The sequence below is a fragment of the Saccopteryx leptura genome, chromosome X (genome assembly GCF_036850995.1).
Source record: "Saccopteryx leptura isolate mSacLep1 chromosome X, mSacLep1_pri_phased_curated, whole genome shotgun sequence".
Lineage (NCBI taxonomy): Eukaryota > Metazoa > Chordata > Mammalia > Chiroptera > Emballonuridae > Saccopteryx > Saccopteryx leptura.
In genome coordinates, this window is record NC_089516.1 from 17,133,389 (window position 1) to 17,151,990 (window position 18,602).

Sequence of the window (18,602 nt, forward strand, 5' to 3'; positions counted from 1 at the left end):
AACTCCCATATGTGCCTTGACCAGGCAAGCCCAAGGTTTCGAACCGGCAACCTCAGTGTTCCAGGTTGAGGCTTTATCCACTGCGCCACCACAGGTCAGGCCAGTACGTATTTTTTGGTGAATGAGTAACCCTTAATTTAGAAGAAATGGGTACTGTAGAAGCAGAAAGAAGGCACAAGTGGGAAGGGAAAGATGGAAGATGCTGGGAAGGAAAGAGGTGAGATGCTTATGTAAAAGGAAGGACAATCTGAACTGCGAAGAAATGAGAAAGCTAAGCTTCCAAAGACATTGGCTCATTGGATCCCAGGTTTCCAGAGTTGGTTTGTCCCTGACCTGGACTCTTGTACCTCATGGCTTCTTTTTCTTCTTAATGCAGTACATAAGGACAGTCCATTCTTCTTCCATTGGCACTGCTCTTCCTTCCTTTGAATATTAGTGGGATTATTCCCTACACGGAGCCAGAGTTCTCTGAAGCCTCGGGCATGCTTCCAGAGAGCAGGTGTTGGTGGGTCGGGCTGTTGGTGTGGGATATGGTGTGATCAGCAAGGTCACTGTCTTCATATTCCTGCGGGACAGCCCTTTCATTGTCAGACTGTGAAGACTGCTTAGTTGGAAGTGGTCACATATGACTTTTAAGCTCCTTAAGGGCAGTAAAACTCCTTGTGTAGTTCCTTCGTTGCTGAGCCCGTTGTAAGTGCTTGTTTAGTTAGGGGATTCTTGGAGGGTTACTCCTAAGATGGCAGAGAGAAGTGGCAGAGCGAGATAGGAAAGGATATACTTAGGAAACCTTGACCACGAAGTGTTGAGTGACACATGGTATTAGATTGTTAGTTGCATTCAAGAGGGTTGGATGTAAAATTAGGAAATAAAGGAGAGAAGAGGAATTTTAAACATACTGGTGTGGCAGCTGGGGGTGAGAGAGCAGGAGAACTCTTCCTTTGCTGGAGCAAGGGTCCTGTGGTTGATAATGTGGTCCGATATTAGGAAGGGTCAGGGAAATCTGAAATGCCCACCATTAAGACTCATCCATATTGGTACAAGGATGTCTGCAATCCAACTTTATAGTTAATTTTATAGATTTTTAAAAACCAGTTTTGCCTGACCTGGGGTGGCGTAGTGGATAAAGGGATGACCTGGAACACTGAGGTTGCCGGTTCGAAACCCTGGGCTTGCCTGGTCAAGGCACATATGGGAGTTGATGCTTCCTGCTCCTCCCTCCTTCTGTCTCTTTCTTCTCTCTGAAATGAATAAATAAAATCTTAAAAAAAAACTTTTTTTTAAACACCAGCTTTATTGCTACTAATTTCATAAACGTGTTATCTCATCATGAATTTAAAAGAGCCATTGCTCAAGTCAAAAGGTAAGGATTAAGCTTTGGTTTTTATCTTACTTCCTGCATCTCAAACTTGAGCGTGTCCTGATTCTGTTCCCCGTTCGTCTCTGTTGCTGCAATCTTATCCCGGGCCCATGGCATCTCTCCTCGGGACTACTGCTTCTGCCTCTCGCTTCCCACAACCCGTTCTCTATGCTCCTGCCTGCAGGTTTTTTAAAAAACAGATCTTGTCATTGCCATGGCTCACCCAGCACCAGTGAGAATATTTTTCACGTCGTAGCAGCTCAATGTGTATTGAATAAACCAACTATAAAAGTTGTCATGTTATCTTTACAGGCGGACAACAAACTAACTAACCTTTAGAGTTTTCCTAATTTAAACAACACACTGTCTCTGTACTGCTGATAATAGTAGTCACAGATTTATTAAGGCTCCTCTCTTGTTTTTCCTCTTCTCATATTGTGACTTCTGGTTGACACCCATTTTCAGGACGGTTAGCTCAAGGTTGATGCGTGGCATTGGAGCCAGAAAGGCCAGGTGGTCCTCTTTGGTGATCTCCTGGGTAACTGAAGAGCAGCGTGGGTATGAAGAACACCAGACCGCTCCCTATACTGTTTCGGGGCTGGTTCGATGTAACTTAGAAACCAGCATTCGTTTTGGGGGGAGGCTAACACTTTTGGGGGGCCATGACCATTTTGAGAATTGGGCGAAAGCTGTGGATTCTTTACCCAGAAAAATGTACTACATATATGAACACAGAATTTTGTAGGTCATTTAGGCGGTTCAGAGATTGAGCCCATAGCTTATAGTGGGGAAATGCATGTTCATAATTACGTTGTTATACTTGGGATAGATTAAAGCATCTATTTTAAAAGATTTTATTTATTGATTTTAGAGAAGGGAGAGAGCAAGACAGACACATCAGTCTTTATCTGTATGTGCCCTGACCAGGGATCGAGTTGGCAACCTCTGCGTATTGGGACGATGCTCCCGACTGAGCTATTTGGCCAGGGCATCTTGTAGTCTTAGTGTTTTAATGCCCTTAGGAAGGCTTGTTTTGGATAAGTCACTAAAGCAGAAGGTATTTTATCCTGCTTCTTGAGCAGTAAAAGCAAGTATGTAATGCTGTCGAACCAGAGTTGTAGTTTCTTTCTCCTGCACAATATATTAACTAAGCAGAAAATGTAAAAGAACAAAGACAATAAAAGTGATGTTTGTTTAGTGGTAGTTTGAGATATTTCAGGAGAGACAAGATGTGAAGAAAAGCAGTGGCCATATTTAGAAAGCTTCCTCGAACCCAAGAGTATCTATTGAAGTAAACTTGATGACAGACTTTTTTCCTCTTCATGAATCATTGTATTCCTATAAAAGCGAAAATTCCTCTTCATCTAAACAAATGGCTTCCACATCTGTTTTCTTAGTTTCTCAAAAGGGTGTCTTCAGCTTGCATTTTTTTAAAGTGTTTATCTGTTTAAAATGAAATATCGTCAAAAGCAGTTTCTACATCAAAATCTAAGTTGGTCTTCAGCTTCTAAGAATTAGTAGAGAATGATCTGATGACGGTATGGGGAAAAACGAAAACCTTTTGTGTTCTGTGTAGGTAAGTTCTTTGTAACCATACTCTTTATATTTTCTTGGTTTGTGTTTATCTTGACACGGTCTTTTGTTTTGGGAGAACTGATCGAGTAGGTAACTTGGTCATTGGCAGCACATCACAGTATTTTCATGGTCTGGGTTCAGAGTTCTGAAAACAAGTCTTTTCCAGATTAGTAGCAGGAGAATTAATCTGTTAGTCCCATTGGTAAAGAACTGATCTGTAGTTAGTTTGATTCGTTTTTGTCCCATTACCGACTTTCCCCCACCAGGTCACTGAGAGAAACACACTGAACTGGTTTGTAAAATACTAGACTGGACGTCTTCTCGACACACTTGTTCAGTTCTCAATCTTGTGTGAGTCTGTGCACCCTGACGGCTTTCGGTTGTGTCTTTTTTAATCTGTAGTCTCTTGTGTGGCAGGCCACCATGTCCTTGAGCCCATCCTGCCATTTAAAAATAAAGAATGAGAAGCAGCTGAAGTGCCGCCTCTTTTGCAGCTGACAGGAATCCGATCTACTGCTTGGATTTTCTCTCTGGGTACCAACATGCCAGGGGCACGTGGCTCCTCCCAGCCATGCCATTCGCAGTCACGCGGTCTAAGACGGTGGGAGCGGAGGAACTTGTCTGCAGGGCAAATAAAGATCTTTTTAGCGTGTAAGGGCCCGGAGAAAGGCTGAAAGTCCGCACATGGGGTCCTATCACAGGCTTCTTCCCAGCCGGTGTTAATTCTGGGCAGAGAACGGGGCTTTGTCTTTCAGGACTTTGCGCAGGCACCTCCCACCCCCTGAGCTACAGCTGCCTGTTCTGTCAAAACAGTGGCTTGCTCTGAGGTCAAAGGTCCATGAGAACTGTGAGCCATTTGATGTTATCAAAGCGAATCAGTGACAAAGGCAGTTAATTTAATCACCTGTGACTTCGGTGGTTCCTTTTAAAGGGTGTGAAGAATATTCTTTGGAAACCGAGGGGAACCCTTCGCCCATCGTTAACTTTCCTTTTATTGGCTAAGGCTAAATCGGAACTGCTAATAAATGGCACCAAACTTGACATGAAAAAGAACGCCCTCCCCTTCGCAAATGCAGAGGAGAGGAGAGGAGAGGCAGGAACACGGTGGTGCAGGGTGGGGGGGGAGCTATAGGAGGCTCTTTGCTGGTGAAGTGACTTGATTGATGTTTAGTCTTCCTGTTGAGCCCATAACGCCTCAAGGAGAGGAACCACTGCAGAGGTTTTGCTTGCTGTTTGTTGAGCCGCCGCTGCCTGTGGCCGTTTTGGTTGCTCATGAAAAGGCAAGGAGCTCCCCTCTTTCTGACCTTGTTTAGAGGCTTAATACTATTATTTGTATTAGGCTCTGGCCACCTGTTGGGATCGTTCTCCTTAAAGGTCAGTGTGCGGTGCCTGGCTGTCTGACTGGGGCCGCCTGCAATCAGATTTGCCAGTGGTCACTGGCTGGGATGACACCTGCCAATTGTGACAGAAAGAACAGAGGTCTGTTAGCTGAAGGGGAAAGGAAGGTGCCGGAGGAGCAGTGAGGGGTTGGGAGGCCCAGGGAGCACCGCTGCCCGGGGTTCGGTGCCAGCTTGCCTCAGCTGCCTTTCTCCTGCTGCCTCTCCGTGAGCTGTGCCACCTGTTTCAGTGGGTTCTCTTGTCTGCATGCCGACAGTGCTCGGATTTAGTATATGTTGCATCTCTGTTGACCATTGGAATTCCCGTCCCTAGAACTCCCACGTCCCCTTCATTGAGCATCTGAGCTTCCGCCTGCCTCCCTGCGATCTTCCTTTAGGGGTCCGTAGGCATACCATAGTCGTCAGTTCCAAAGCTGCCCAGCTCGTTCTGCTCCCCAACCTGTCCCCCTTTCTGGCTTCCCCGTCTCAGTGAGTGACAGCGCTGTCTACCTATCTAGTTGTAAGCCAGGGACATTGGGCTCACATTTGATGTTTATCTCTTCATACCCCGAATCCAGCCAGTCGCTAAGTCCTGGAGATTCCACTTCCTAAATACCTGCGATTCTCTGTCTCCAGTGCAGTGACTGTCGTGCTGTTCCGGCCTCAGCACTTCTCCCTGGATGCTGCCCCAGGCACATGTATTCTCTGCATGTCTTATAACCAGACAGACCCCTGAAACTGTCAATCCGATTGTCCTTCCCCAGTTTCAAGTCCTAATGTGGTTTATAAGGCCCTTCACATTAGTCCTCTCTTGCCTTTTCCCCACTTTCCTGAGCATTCTAATCGCAGCCATACTTTTTTGTTTCCTTCTCATTGTAAAACCTTTATATTTTCATTTTTTGAAAACCTAATTTAATTTTATGTATTTTTATTTTTTTATTCAGTGAGAGGAGGGGAGGCAGAGATAGACTCCCGCATGCGCCCGAACTGGGATCCATCCAGCAAGCCCACTAGGGAGCAATGCTCTGCCCATCTGGAGCGTTGCTCAGCAACTGAACTTTTCTTAGGCTTGAGGCAGAGGCGGTGGACCATTCTCAGTGCCTGTGGCCAGCACACTCCAATCCTCCAGTCGAGCCGTGGTTGCAGGAGGTGGGGGCGGAGAGAGAGAGAAGCAGATGGGCGCTTTTCCTGCGTGTCCTGACCGGGAATTGAACCTGGGACACCCACACACCAGTCAACAGTCTACCACTGAGAAAACTTAATTTTCTTTAATCACCATTGAGAGTTTTCATCTGTCCGTTGGATCTTCGCACTCTTCCCCACCCGCCTTTTCCTATTATTTCCTATAGCTTAACTTTCCCCATATACCTGCTGCTTCCATGAACTTTTCTCTAGGTCCCACCTCAGGGGCCTCCAGTGAGTGTGTGTATGTGTGTGTGTGTATTTTTTTCCAAGTGCATATTTGGTTCTCCACTAGATACTACACACTGTAGAGCGAAGGGATCATGTCTGAACCGTTCATGGAAGTGCTCCCTTCTACCTAACACATGAGAACTGCTCAGTAAACACTTGTTAAGCATGAATGAATGAATAACTTTTTGGAGTTCTCAATGAAAAGAATATAACAGTGCTTCCTGGGATTCATGTTGAATTCTTGAGCCTTGGCCAGATTAGGGAATTGAAATGCAGTGAAGTTCAAAAGTAAAGGGGAACTTTTTTTTAGCAGTAACAAAATCTTGGATAGCTTTCATATTTATATTTTGTCTTTGTATTCTGCTCCTGTATCCTAAATGACTTTTCTCAACTTGGCATTTCTCTGTTTCTATGGAAATTTCTCTGGATTCTTCCCAGAAGATGATGGGCCAGGAGAAAAGTGATTAATAAATGGGAATACATTAATACATTATTTGATTGATAGTTAAACAGAGAAAGGCATTTTAGAGGCATGCCTAAATACGTGTCTACAACATAAGTATCTCTGGACAGGTGAACACAATTACATGTCCCTAAAAGGAGATGTTTTTCTGAAGATTTTTATTTAAATTGGGAACCCTCTATATTTTAATCATACACAACTAGCTCACAGAATCCATTGTCTGAACTTCTAATAAAGTGGGGGGGTGCTTAAAGGGCAGCATTTAGTAAGAAATAGAGTTGCTGTAGGAGGGCATTAAGACAGTATCAGTATGGTCATTATAGAACAGAATTTAGCATTAGTCCTGGTATTGAGTGGGAGAGGTGCCCCTGAGGTTTTGGGCTTAAAAAGTTCTCCCTCCTCTGACCTTCCTCAGAGCAGAGAGTAATGAACACCACCATGACTTTTTTTTTTTTTTTTTTTACTTTTTATTTTTCCGAACTGAGAAGGGGGGGAGGGCAGGCAGACTCCCACATGCACCCCACTGGGATCCACCCGGCATGCCCACCAGAGGGCAATGCTCGGCCCCTCTGGGGCATTGCTCCCCTGCAATCGGAGCCATTCTAGCACCTGAGTCAGAGGCCATGGAGCCATCCCCAGTGCCCGGGCCAACTTTGCTCCAGTGGAGCCTTGGCTGTGGGAGGGGAAGAGAGAGACAGAGAGAAAGGAGAGGGGGAGGGGTGGAGAAGCAGATGGGTGCCTCTCCTGTGTGCTCTGGCCGGGAATCGATCCCGGGACTTCCACATGCTGAGCCGACGCTCTACCGCTGAGCCAACCGGCCAGGGCCACCAGCATGACTGTTTTTATCACACACCAGTCCAAAAAAGGAGCTTTCTAGCAATCTAAAGTGCTTCCATCAAAATGGTGACAGCAGCGCCTTGGTCACTCTCCAACTTCAGGTTGTCCTCAGACCCCCAGCGAAGTGCCCTTCCAGGGCTGAGTTTCAGGCCAGGTGCCTGCGCGGTCATGACAAGCAGCAACCTGTTAAGTCTGCCGTTTCTGGGGACCAGGAGCTCCAAGTTTTCTCATCAGATTTTCCCATGACCTCAGTTATAAAGAAAATGTTGCAGATTCTAGAAAATGCTAATGTCCTTTTTAGCTGTATTATCTTGATTGCAGTGCTTCAGAATTGCCCAACTTCATTATCTGAGCGTAGCCAGCCTGACGCCTTCTTCTCAAATAGACAATTATGATCAATTAAGCACTTTCAGGCCTTATAGACTACTTAATTTTATTAGTCAATTATTTGTGCTTTGAAAGAGTTAATGGTAGCTACCCAAGCCATTATTAGAAATTAGAATGTCCCAAAATAGAAAGGCTATTTCCTTTGAGTATGGCACTGCAGTGGAAAATGCCAAGCATAGTTTTTACTGAGTTAAAGGGTGAAGGAAGGCGGAGTGGGGGAGAATGTTACATGTAAATCATTTAGCCATTAACCTAATGGGTGGATTTATAAATCCTATTACTATAAGCCCTTTTCATTTCCACTGAGGCCTGGTGCATGCTTGATCCCACTAATGTAAAATTCATTCTGTCTAAGTGATTACTGAAGTAAGACACTTTGAGTCAATTTTAATCAGGTTGTGTGAAACTTGCCTGAGCGCTGATGTTCACTAAAGCGCGGACATAGTTTGGCCGTGTCTTAATTAGCCCCCCAAAAGAGTTATTCTAGGAGTCAATCAGGGAACCAGTTCTCTGAGCCTTTTGACATGTACATGTTTTTTCTGTGAGGAAAGTACACTGTAGGGGTAAAAACCAGCCACCTCCGAAGCAAGAGGCAAGGACCTTTGGTCAGGAGTGCTTCTAGTCTCGTGGACATTATGTGAATTCTAAGAATTTCAAAAGCGCTATTTTTATGGCTGATTGGAGCATCTGCAGTGGTATTTATATTTGAACACGTCAGAATTTCAAGTTTGGTGAAATATGTGAACCCTCTTCCTAGAGAAATGCTTAGAGGCATACATTCACATTTTTTTTTTTAGAGTTGCAGGGATTTTCAAATTTCTTGACCTTAGGTTAATATCTTCTGCTCTAGTTTTCATCTTGGCGTCTTAGGTTGGTTTTCTTTCGTGGCCGGATAGCTTGGTCGGTTCGATCATCATCCCGAAGCACAGAGGTTGCTGGTTCAGTCCCCGGTCAGGGCACAGACAGAACAGATCTGTGTTCCTGTGTCTCTCTCCCTTTCCCCCTCTTCCTCTCTCACTAAAATCAATAACAAACAAATAAATAAAAGAGTGTAGGCTTGTACTTGAACTCTTGTGTTGGTGAATAGATTTGGCTCAAGTGCTCTTTAAAGCCGGCTCTGTGAGCTCTCCAGGTCCCGTGTCAGACATAATCCCAACCGTGGCAATAATGCACAGAAGTTCAAGTGAAACGCACGAGACACAAGCTTCTAAACTGGAGGTTGGAGTAGAGGAGGAATACAGGATAAGACTGTTGTTTGAGGAAGGTTGCTTTAATGGTGAAACAGTTTTTTCAAAGTAAAAACATAAAGTGGATTAAAAAAATTCACAAGATGAGTAAATATTTCAGGGCAAGAATTTAGAAGACAGAGAAGTTCACTTTTCCTTTCGCGTGTTAAAAGCCGTAGCGTATGATATTTTAAGTTTTTAGTTTCAAGTTAGAGCCCTGTCAAATTGTGGAGCAATAATTGAGAGAGACTCAGAGATATCATTGAATGTGTCTGTTGGGGAGGAGAAACCGTTCAGAAAGCTTTGTTTATTCAACGTGTTTTATATTCTTTACACATGAGCCACCAGAAGGTCTAATAAATTAAGGATTTAAAACAAAATCAGGTTATCTGGAAATGAAGAATTGTATGCGAGAGGTACACTTTTAGTAAGTTTATAATTAACGGGCATTTATCATTGGGGTAGAAATTCATTTCTCTTGAGTGAACATGTGTTTATCTAGCATGCATTGTGTGTGAAGGTGGGATTAAAACTGATTCACTGCATGTCTTGCACGAAAAAGCTAGCATTTAAATGCGTACAGTGTGTGGGTTTAATTGCCACTTTCGGTAACCAGCTCTAGGGTCCTGTTGTTGTGGAGATGCACTTATCAGTCCTCGGCTTTGTTCTTCTCAAGCTGGACCACTTGCGGTTTGCCTCCTTTCACTAGAGCCCAAGAGGTACATATCTATTAAATTACCAGGATGTGCCATGCATTGCATTGTGTTAGCTTTAATGGCTAGGACATGACCTCTGCTCATCATTTGCTTGTAGTCTCTTAATCTTACCTTCCACAATAGAGGCATGTGCTATGGTATGCACAGTCCTTTGGGGGTACGTTGTCCTAACGTACTTCTTAATATTGAGTCAGGAAGGCCAGAGCGGGTTTTTCTGACGGTATAGAGTTCCTTGTGAAATAGGTTGATGTTAGGTGGTAATAATACCTAATATTTACTGGGCATTTCTGTACCAGCGACTGAACAGAAATACTTATATACTTGCTTACACTTACTGCTCATAGTCACACTATTGGAAGGAAACTGCAGCTATTACCTCCATCTTACAGTCTAGGAATTGGAGGCGTAGAGATTGTATTGTGTGTCCGAGGTCACACAGTGTATAAACAGTATTGTGGTAGTTCGGGTTCTCCATAGAAATAGAACCAATAGGTATGTGTGTGTGAGAGAGAAAGAGACTTTAAGAGAGAGGGAGAGAGAGATTTTAAGTAATTGGCTAATGTGATTGTGGGTATTGGCAAGTTTGAAATCTGCTGGGCAGGTTGGCAGGCAGGAGACACAAACATACAGGACATGAGTGTATGTTTCAGCTCAAGCCTGAAGGCAGTCTATAGCAGAATTCCCTCCTTTTTTTCTTAAGGCCTTCAACTGATTGGATGAGGCCTACCCGCATTAGGATGGGTAATCTTTTTTGTGCAAAATCTACTGATTTAAATGTCAATCTCATGTTTAAAAAAACAAAACAAAACAAAACCCAGTACAGCAACATGTAGACTGATGTTTGACCACATATCTGGGTATCATGGTCTAGTCAAGTTGAAAGATGAAATCAATCCCCACGCTGCCTAACTTCTGAACTCATACTTTTAACTACTGTGGGGAAAACAGCATATGATAAGTACAGAAGCAAGAATAGAGCATGACTTGTTCAGTGGACTCAAAGTATTTCAGGAAGGCTGGATTGAAGGATGCATGTGGGAAGCGTTAGATGAGGTGGGCCTCCCTCAACTAGATCTTGGGTCAAGCGGAGGGGGTTGAATTTCATTTCAAAGAGCACATTTTAGAAAGAACACTGGGAAAATGTAAAGAATGGCTTGGGAGGTAGTGATGCCGGTGACAGGTGGTAGGCTAAGTGAGTGGAGGAGGGGGCTGCCTGCCTCACTGGAAAGCTACAGGGAGATGTTAGTTCATTGGATCAGGATGGAAGTCAGCCCTTTGTTTTAGCTGAAGGCTCTCAGAGGGGCCATTTGTCATGTTTGGAGCTGTTTGCGGTTTTGGAGGCGATGGATGGAGTTTAGAATGAATGCGTATGGGACAGACAATTGAGTATGGGCCTGAAGAGAGAAAATGTTGAGTCATCAGTATAATAGCACTGATTCTCAACCAGGGGCAGTCCCTACCGAAAAAAACTATTTGGTAGTATCTGAAGACAATTTCAGTTGTCACAACTGGAGCTTGCGTATGTCCGTGCGCTCATCTGTACACACACGCACAGTACCGGCATCTGGTGGGTAGAGGCCAGGAACAGAGACTGATCCAATTCCTTAACTTCATTTTACAGTCAAGGAATTGGAGGTTTAGAGATTGTGTGTGTGTGTGTGTGTGTGTGTGTGTGTGTGTGTATACACAATCTATATATTTTCCTGGGCTGGGGGGAAGATCTCAACAGAAGGTGTTGGGTGCCTTTTATACTGTAAATTGACTCACCCACTTATATATTAAGCACATAAAGATGTATACAGAACTTGCAAGAGCTTGCATATTTGTTGTTATTTTACAAGCACATAGCCCTCAGAAGCAATCTAGAATATGGAAATATATTCTTATAGTGCTAATTGTCTGTGTTGGATATATTAGTTGCCCCCTTTCCCTAACATTAAAGAAATGAATGTGGTTGAAAGGCAAAACAACCAGGTATTAAAGAAGGGATATTTCTGCACGTTGAACTTGGATTCTTAGACTTTCTGATCTGGGAGGAATCCCCAGCTCTTCATTTTATAAATGAGAATGCTAAGACCTAGAGAGGGAACCCAGTTTTTCGCGAATCACTTAGAAGTAATTGGCAGTACTCAGATTTCAGACCCCTGACTTTTTTTAAAACTCACATTTGTATAGTGTTTTATCCTTGCAAAGCACTTTTTTTCAGCACAGTTTTTTGTGTTCTCACCCAGTTCAGGGAATGAGGTTGTAGAATTATCCCAGTTTTAAAGATGGTAAAATGAAGATTTAAGGGCAGAGGCAGTAAGGAACCCCATGTCATGGCAATGTTAAATGGTAGAGACAGAAAATGGGATGCTTATTAAATCCGTAGCCCTGCTCCTTGAACACCTGTTTTATAGAGAAGATGCACATTTCAGAAAAACGGGGAACAGGAAACTAGGAAAAAAGGCAATCTAATATAATGAGCATGAAAACAAATGTTCGCCAAGTGGCAGAAGTAACACTGAGGCCTGCTTGGAAGCTGCTGAAATTGGGAAAGGGAATGCTTAGATAATGGTTGGATTACCAAATATCATATTTATATTTCTAATACTTTCCTCTTCCCTATCCTTCAAAACTATTCATTTCCTGCCCCTATTATGCTGATGTATTCTAAGAAAAAACTTTCCAGTTTATTTCTAATTTTGTTATCAGAAACAGAAGAACCTTAAAGCCACTGAGATTTCAGTTGTCAAGAATGACAACTGAATTCATACATGATTTGTTTAGATTTGACCTTACCCACCGTTTTCATAACCAGCAGGGTTTTCGTTGTGTTTAATAGCTGCATCATATACTGAAGTGGGTTTTTTGATTGTGGATGTCACTATAATAGATATACGCTTTTGGAATAGGAGCTTGAAACTTTTTTTTCACTGTGGAAAGTCAGCGTTTTCTCTCTCATTTAGTATTCGTAAACACTGTTGTAGTCTGTAATAGTATGTACAAACATTGTATAACCTTTGAATGCATTGTAGGATACCAGTATTCTGTCTTAACAAAAATAAAGACCCCAGCCTTCTCCTGGTCTTGTTAGGAGGCCCTGTAAATTTGCACCTCCGGAGTGGTTGCTCTTGTCTCTGCTGTTGTTAACCCTGGCACCACAAACTTGCTCCTCATTCTACTTAGTAAACCACATCATGGGTGGATTCCTAAACAAATTATTTTCTTTACGGAACCCTCTTTGGAAATAAATTTCCATTTCCTTTTTAGTCCCTACCACCTTTCACCAGCCTTCTGAGGCTCAGGTTGGGGTTAAATACCTTTTCGTATTCTTTTAATTCTTGCTCTCCCACCCTCCACCCCTTTCCCGTTTCCCCCCTCCCCCTTGCCCCTCCCCTAACGGCACTGTTCTGCAAAGCCTGCAATGATTGATATGATGGCAGTGCTGTCATTCTTTTTAACCAAAAAAAAAGTCATTTTTGTTCTAGTTATTTTAATAGAGTCCCATTAAAGATGTATTGCTGACTGAAATATCGGCATGAAGGGCTCTCACTGAGCTGAGCCCAGGAATTAAGAAGTCAGGAAATCGGCTGCTGCATTGCAAGAGAGCCTTGTGTGACACCGAATCTCCTGATTGGGGAGATCATTACTGCTATTATGACTCGACTTGCGTAGGAATTTTAAATTCCATCTGAATGTCAGTAATAACCCTCTTAGCAAATTATCCTGAATAAAATCACGAAGGCATTTTATATAATAGGTGTTGAATTACTGGATAGATTTGCTAATTAAATACTCTTTGTTCTGCTGCAGTTGACATTACAGGGTAAGATCTTGAACAATTATTCTCAACAGCTGTACTTTGTTAAGGGAAAAATTAACCACAAAGTTTATTTTTTTACACTTGAAGTTGGCAGATTTTTGAAATGTGCTTGAAAAATTCCATCATCCAATTGGTAATGAGTAGATAAATATGCAGGTGTTGCTGTGAAATCAGATAACTGCAGACTGCCTTATTAATGAATTTAGCAAGCCTTTATAGCCCTGTTTTCTAGCTGTTGGCACTTACAAAATGATTTTCTGTCAGTGGGTAGCTGTAATATTAGGCTTGTCACTTTGAAGTGAACTTATGGGTAATCATCTTGTAATCATTCTACCTGTGTCCAGTAGACCTTTCGGGATACCTGTGGCTTTTTTGTAAAATGTATTTCCTTAATGGGGAAAATGTCTGTAATATATGCTTTTGAGTGTTGGCTTCCAGAACATTCATATGATATAGGGCCCAATGGTCAGCAAACTCATTAGTCAACAGAGCCAAATATAAGCAGTACAACAATTGAAATTTCTTTTGAGAGCCAAATTTTTTAAACTTTATATAGGTAGGTACATTGTTACTAACTTAATTAGGGTATTCCTGAGCTGGAGTACCCTTTATGGAAGAGCCACACTCAAGGGGCCAAAGAGCCACAATGTGGCTCTAGAGCTGCGGTTTGCCAACCACTGAATATTATAGGCTTTGTAACAAGGCAGTGAGACACAGTGAAAAGAAAAGGAAACATAAGATCCAAGCTCTTGACTGGCTCTGGGACTTTGGCCAAAATCTCAGAGCCTGATTTTCCTCATCTGTAAAATGGGGCTTATAATACTGCCTGCCCCTTAGGATTACTGATTCCGTATGCTACAAATACTCGTTCATAGCTACAGTATGTTAGGCCCTCTGCTAGATCTTGAGATTTTGGTAATCCACTGGCTACCCAACAGCTGAGCCTTCCCCAGTGAGCAGTCCGAATTGAGGGCAGCTCTGGGGTGATGCTGCTCATTAGCACTTGGGTACGCAGTGGGCTGGGTCGGGCACTGTGGCAGCCCCCATCTAGAGCTGCTTAGTGAAGAAGCATAAGATGTAGCCGTCAAGCTGGTTGTGGGCTGGCCGGCCTAGGATGGACTGAAGAGTTGATAAGCTGTGGAGAGGACCTTGAACTTGAGACAGAGCGTTGTCATCAGCTGCTGTTGAGGTTTGCTGGAAAGATGGTGATTAAAACTATCCACAGAGCTTTGTGCAGTAACAGTATCATAGCCAATGAGGTTTATCCAAGTAGCAGTTATTGCTAATTGAAAGCTATTCACAGAAATTAGTACAACCTCTGTGGAGAACTATTTGACTATATTTATCAAAAAAATTTAAATACGTAACCTTTAACCCAGTAAGCCTTCTTGTAGGAGTTTTCTCTTGTTACTGGCATAGTGACAGATTCCATGTGCATGAGGATTATTTGTTGAAGTGTGATTATAAAGGTAAAGATTAGAAAAAACATACATGGTCAATAATAAAGCACAAATGAAATCATGATCCGTTCAGACAATGGAATACTATGTAGTCATTAAAAAGAATAAGGCAGCTCTTTATGTGCGTGGCTATGGAATAATCTCTGAGATCATGTGTTAGCTAAAAAAAAAAGTAGTGGCAGTGTAGTCTTTATAGTTTGCTTAGTTTTCTACCATTTCTGTGCAGAACATCCAGCAAGAGGTTTCTGCCACCAAAGGGAATGCCGTTTTGGTAGCAGCCCTCAGATTGCACACGGAAATGGCTGTGAGTTGGTGGCAGGCAGAGAGGGGTGGGCGATGGGTCTGAATGAGATGCGCTCGGGAATGACCCAGTCGGCCCGGTTGGTGGCGTGAAGCGGGAGTAGAAGAAATCGCTTTCTGCGTATGCAGAGCGGGGCGAAAGGTCGGCAGATTGTTCCTGAGATATTTTACTTGGCCCATAACAGTTACCTTGTGCCATTGTCCCTTGTGGTGAGGAAAGCTAAGCCTAGCAGGGGGGAGAGGGCAGAGGATGAGGAGAACTCACGAGAAGTTGGTCTATGATGAACTTGACTTAGGCACATCTTAGTATCGTCCTTTCCCCAAAGGAATTGTCAGATGTTCTCCCATAATGCTTTCCCTGGAATTTAAATGTTAAAAAATGAAGGTGGAGGAGAGTGAATGTTTTTTATGGGTTGACTGAATTTTAGTGCCTAGTAGAGAAGTAATTGGGATTACTGTGAGACCTACCAGTCAACTAGCGAACAGTGTTTTAAGTGCCTGTTAACACGTGAAGCCTGGCATTTGGCACAGACATGCTCTGACCACTAGGAGTTTGTGGTCTAGTTGGGGAGGGGACTGCAAACTGTTTCCCGAACAGGGTTGCCACGATTATCTTGGGCCAGTGATCCTTAACCCCACCTGCAACATAAGCATCATCTTGAGTTGTTTAAAAAAATTGCTGGGGCCAGGTATTGGTATTTTTTAAAAAAGATTTCCAGGTGATTGCACTGCCCAGCCACTATTAAAGCACTGGTTAGCCTAGTCGGAATTCACCACCACCCCAGGACAGGGAAGGGACATAGGACAGTGAATGCCTGGACAGAATTGGGAGACAGTAATGGAGGGGAGGGGGCAATGGAAAGTAATGGGTGGATAGAAAAGATATACTAAGGTCAGGATTTATGGGGCTCTGTAATACAAAGGACAAGAAAGACAGAAATGGTAGGAGATTTGAGTTTCGTTGACAATGTGGACTATTGGGAGTAGGAAAAAGAGACAGAAATGAAGTAAATGTATCCGGCCCATTGGAAAAGTGATTCCAGTTTAGATCGATGCTTTGAAAGATGGGCGAAAGTGCGGAGAAAACTAAGGCCCCGTGCTCTGCAGTCAGAGTGCTTGGAGCCTTAGCCTTACTCTGTCACTGGACGGGAGCAAATTGATTGCTTCCTTTTTATTTTTATTTTTAAACCATGCAGTTCTATTTAAATACTAGTAATAAGAATAGTTTGCCTTTTTGCCGTATTATAAAGGAATACAGTCGGTCCTTGAATGAAGTCATTTTGTTTGTCATTTCATTATAATATTGATGAGGAAAAACATTCAGTTCCCGGGTGGGGCTCCTGTGTCTGTGGAGTTTGCCTGTTCTCCCCATGTCTGCGTGGGCTTGCTCCAGGTACCCCGTTTCTTCCCACATCCCAAACGTGTGCATCTTTGGTGAACTTGTGTGTGTACATTGTCCCGTTGTGAGTGGGTGTGGGTGTGGGTGTGAGCGCGCCCTGTCCAGGTGCCCACCTTGCGTTCTGAGCTGCCAGCAGAGGCCCTGGCCACTCGTGATCCTAAGCTGGAATATGCAACTTGGGAAAAACAATTCTCTTGTTTTTATTCATCTTCCTTAAAGGTCTGTGCAGCTCACCTTTATTTCAGGGTTTAACATTAGAAGTGTTTTGGGTGTTTATTTGGAAGTTTGGTGATGTTTTTGTGTAGGAAATATAGGAACTAACTCTTGTTTATATTAATTAGCCTATGGGAAAATGGGTTTCCTTATATGTTGTTTCTCTTAAAGTCACAGTTTCCAAGAACCTATTGTGATGTTAAATGGGGACTTACTCTATTTTTATTATGCATGTTTATTAAAGAGAGATCTTTACATAGATCTGCTTAAAGAGAGCTTACATAGATCTTTACAATAGATCTGTTTACATATCTCTGGCTAGGAATCAGAGTAGAGGCAAATGTATTTTTAGATTATATTGATGTTATTGTTATTTTGATAGTTGCAGTTTGAAAATGATTAAGAGCTTTAAGAATATGGAAATGACAAATCATCAGGCGACCTATCTATGTGCTTATATTTATGTTTTTGTAATTATGTAATGCATTAATCTTGACTTTCTCTTTCATTTAGATTTTGATGCATACGAAAGAGATGGTACAGAAGGTAATGCTGAGCATATTCATCATATAACAACTCTTAAATATGATACCTAGTGGCGGTTTTGCATTCAAGGAAAATTACAACCCAAACAGACTGGAAATGACTTCTTAGGATGTCTGGTTTACGTTTATAATCCCCCCTAATGGATTATAGCTTTTTGCTTTTACTAACACTGATATGATCTAGCCGCTGCTTGAAGCCCATATGTGAGTGTTTCAAGCAAATTAGTAACAGTGCTAATTAGAGTTTACTTCTAGGCCTTTATACTGTATGTGCACTAGTGTTGTTCTCTGTGATTGATTTTTTTGGCACTCTTCATATTCTACTAAATACTGTTTGAGACTGTTAAGAATTTAATATGGATTTGTACCTGTGAATTTTAAAATCCTATTATGTTTCTGCTTTATAAATTGCCATGACCACTAAGCTTATGGTACAGTGGGTAAATACAGTCCCCTTTCCTACCCTCTTATCCTCCTCTGTATTATTCAGTTACACATTCTGTTTCCTTTGAAACTAGACACTTCCCCTGCCAGTGTAATACCTGTTTAAGAAAATTAGGGAGATTTTTGTTTAATGTGGCCATGTTCACCTTTCTGGTTTATTGGGGCTTAATCTTCACTTGTACACTCCTGACAATATGGATATGAGTAAATAAAACCTTTAGAAAACTCAGAGGAACCTTTGATTTTTGTAATACGGAAAAATCTCAAGTTTCATTGTGCATAAGAGTCACCGTGTTCTAGTTATTAATATTTATAATTTTTGCTTTTCTTTAGATGAATCTCGAAGTTATTTATGGAGATACAGATTCAATTATGATAAACACCAATAGCACCAATCTGGAAGAAGTATTTAAATTGGGAAACAAGGTGAGATAATTTGATAAAATTAATCTGTCTTATCCTACTTTTGTGAATTATTTTTAACACGAAACTTTAGAAATTCATGTAGATACACATTCTGTGCTTCTGAACATAATAAATTCAGTGCCTTCAGTTCTTCGTCCTCTTTTATTTTTCTCAGCCTCTTCTCCAATTGTTTGTTTTGAGGATAAAATTAAAAGGAAGTTGTTTTTTCCTTAAGATAGATCTTTTTTGCCTTTGAGAACAGTCTTAAGTGTGGTAAGTTTAAGACGTGATCTAGTTAGTCCTTCTTACCTTCTCATTCATAAGGAGAAGTGTCTCATGATCACATTCCTTTCATATACTGATAGATATGGATAAATACCTACCCACCTACATGCATACCTATACACACATCTATAATTTTTGTAGGAGTGCTTAAAATATATTTGAAAAGGCAAGAGAACATTTAAAACTAATCATTTGTAACCTCCTAATTGCAATTCACAATTAACAGTTAGTGTTTCTGGAGCACTTAGTATGTTAAAATATTGTCCCAATAAACTGAAACTAGGGTATCATCTCCCCTCTGAAATGTCTGAAATTCGAGCTATGGTCTTCACTTGAGAGCAAGCCTGGTATATCGTATTCATACTGGACCTTGAAAAACTGGGTGTTTTCCTGTGC

General features: G+C 42.1%; 1 protein-coding gene across 1 annotated transcript in view; it reads left to right on the plus strand.

Moving 5' to 3' along the window:
• Nucleotides 1-18,602, plus strand: part of POLA1 (DNA polymerase alpha 1, catalytic subunit) — a 340,212-nt gene that overhangs the window by 110,599 nt on the left and 211,011 nt on the right. Inside the window, exons 27-28 of the mRNA XM_066356660.1 lie at nt 17,041-17,073; nt 17,850-17,942. Of these exons, the coding sequence (XP_066212757.1) occupies nt 17,041-17,073; nt 17,850-17,942 (126 nt within the window). The remainder of the gene's footprint in view (nt 1-17,040; nt 17,074-17,849; nt 17,943-18,602) is intronic.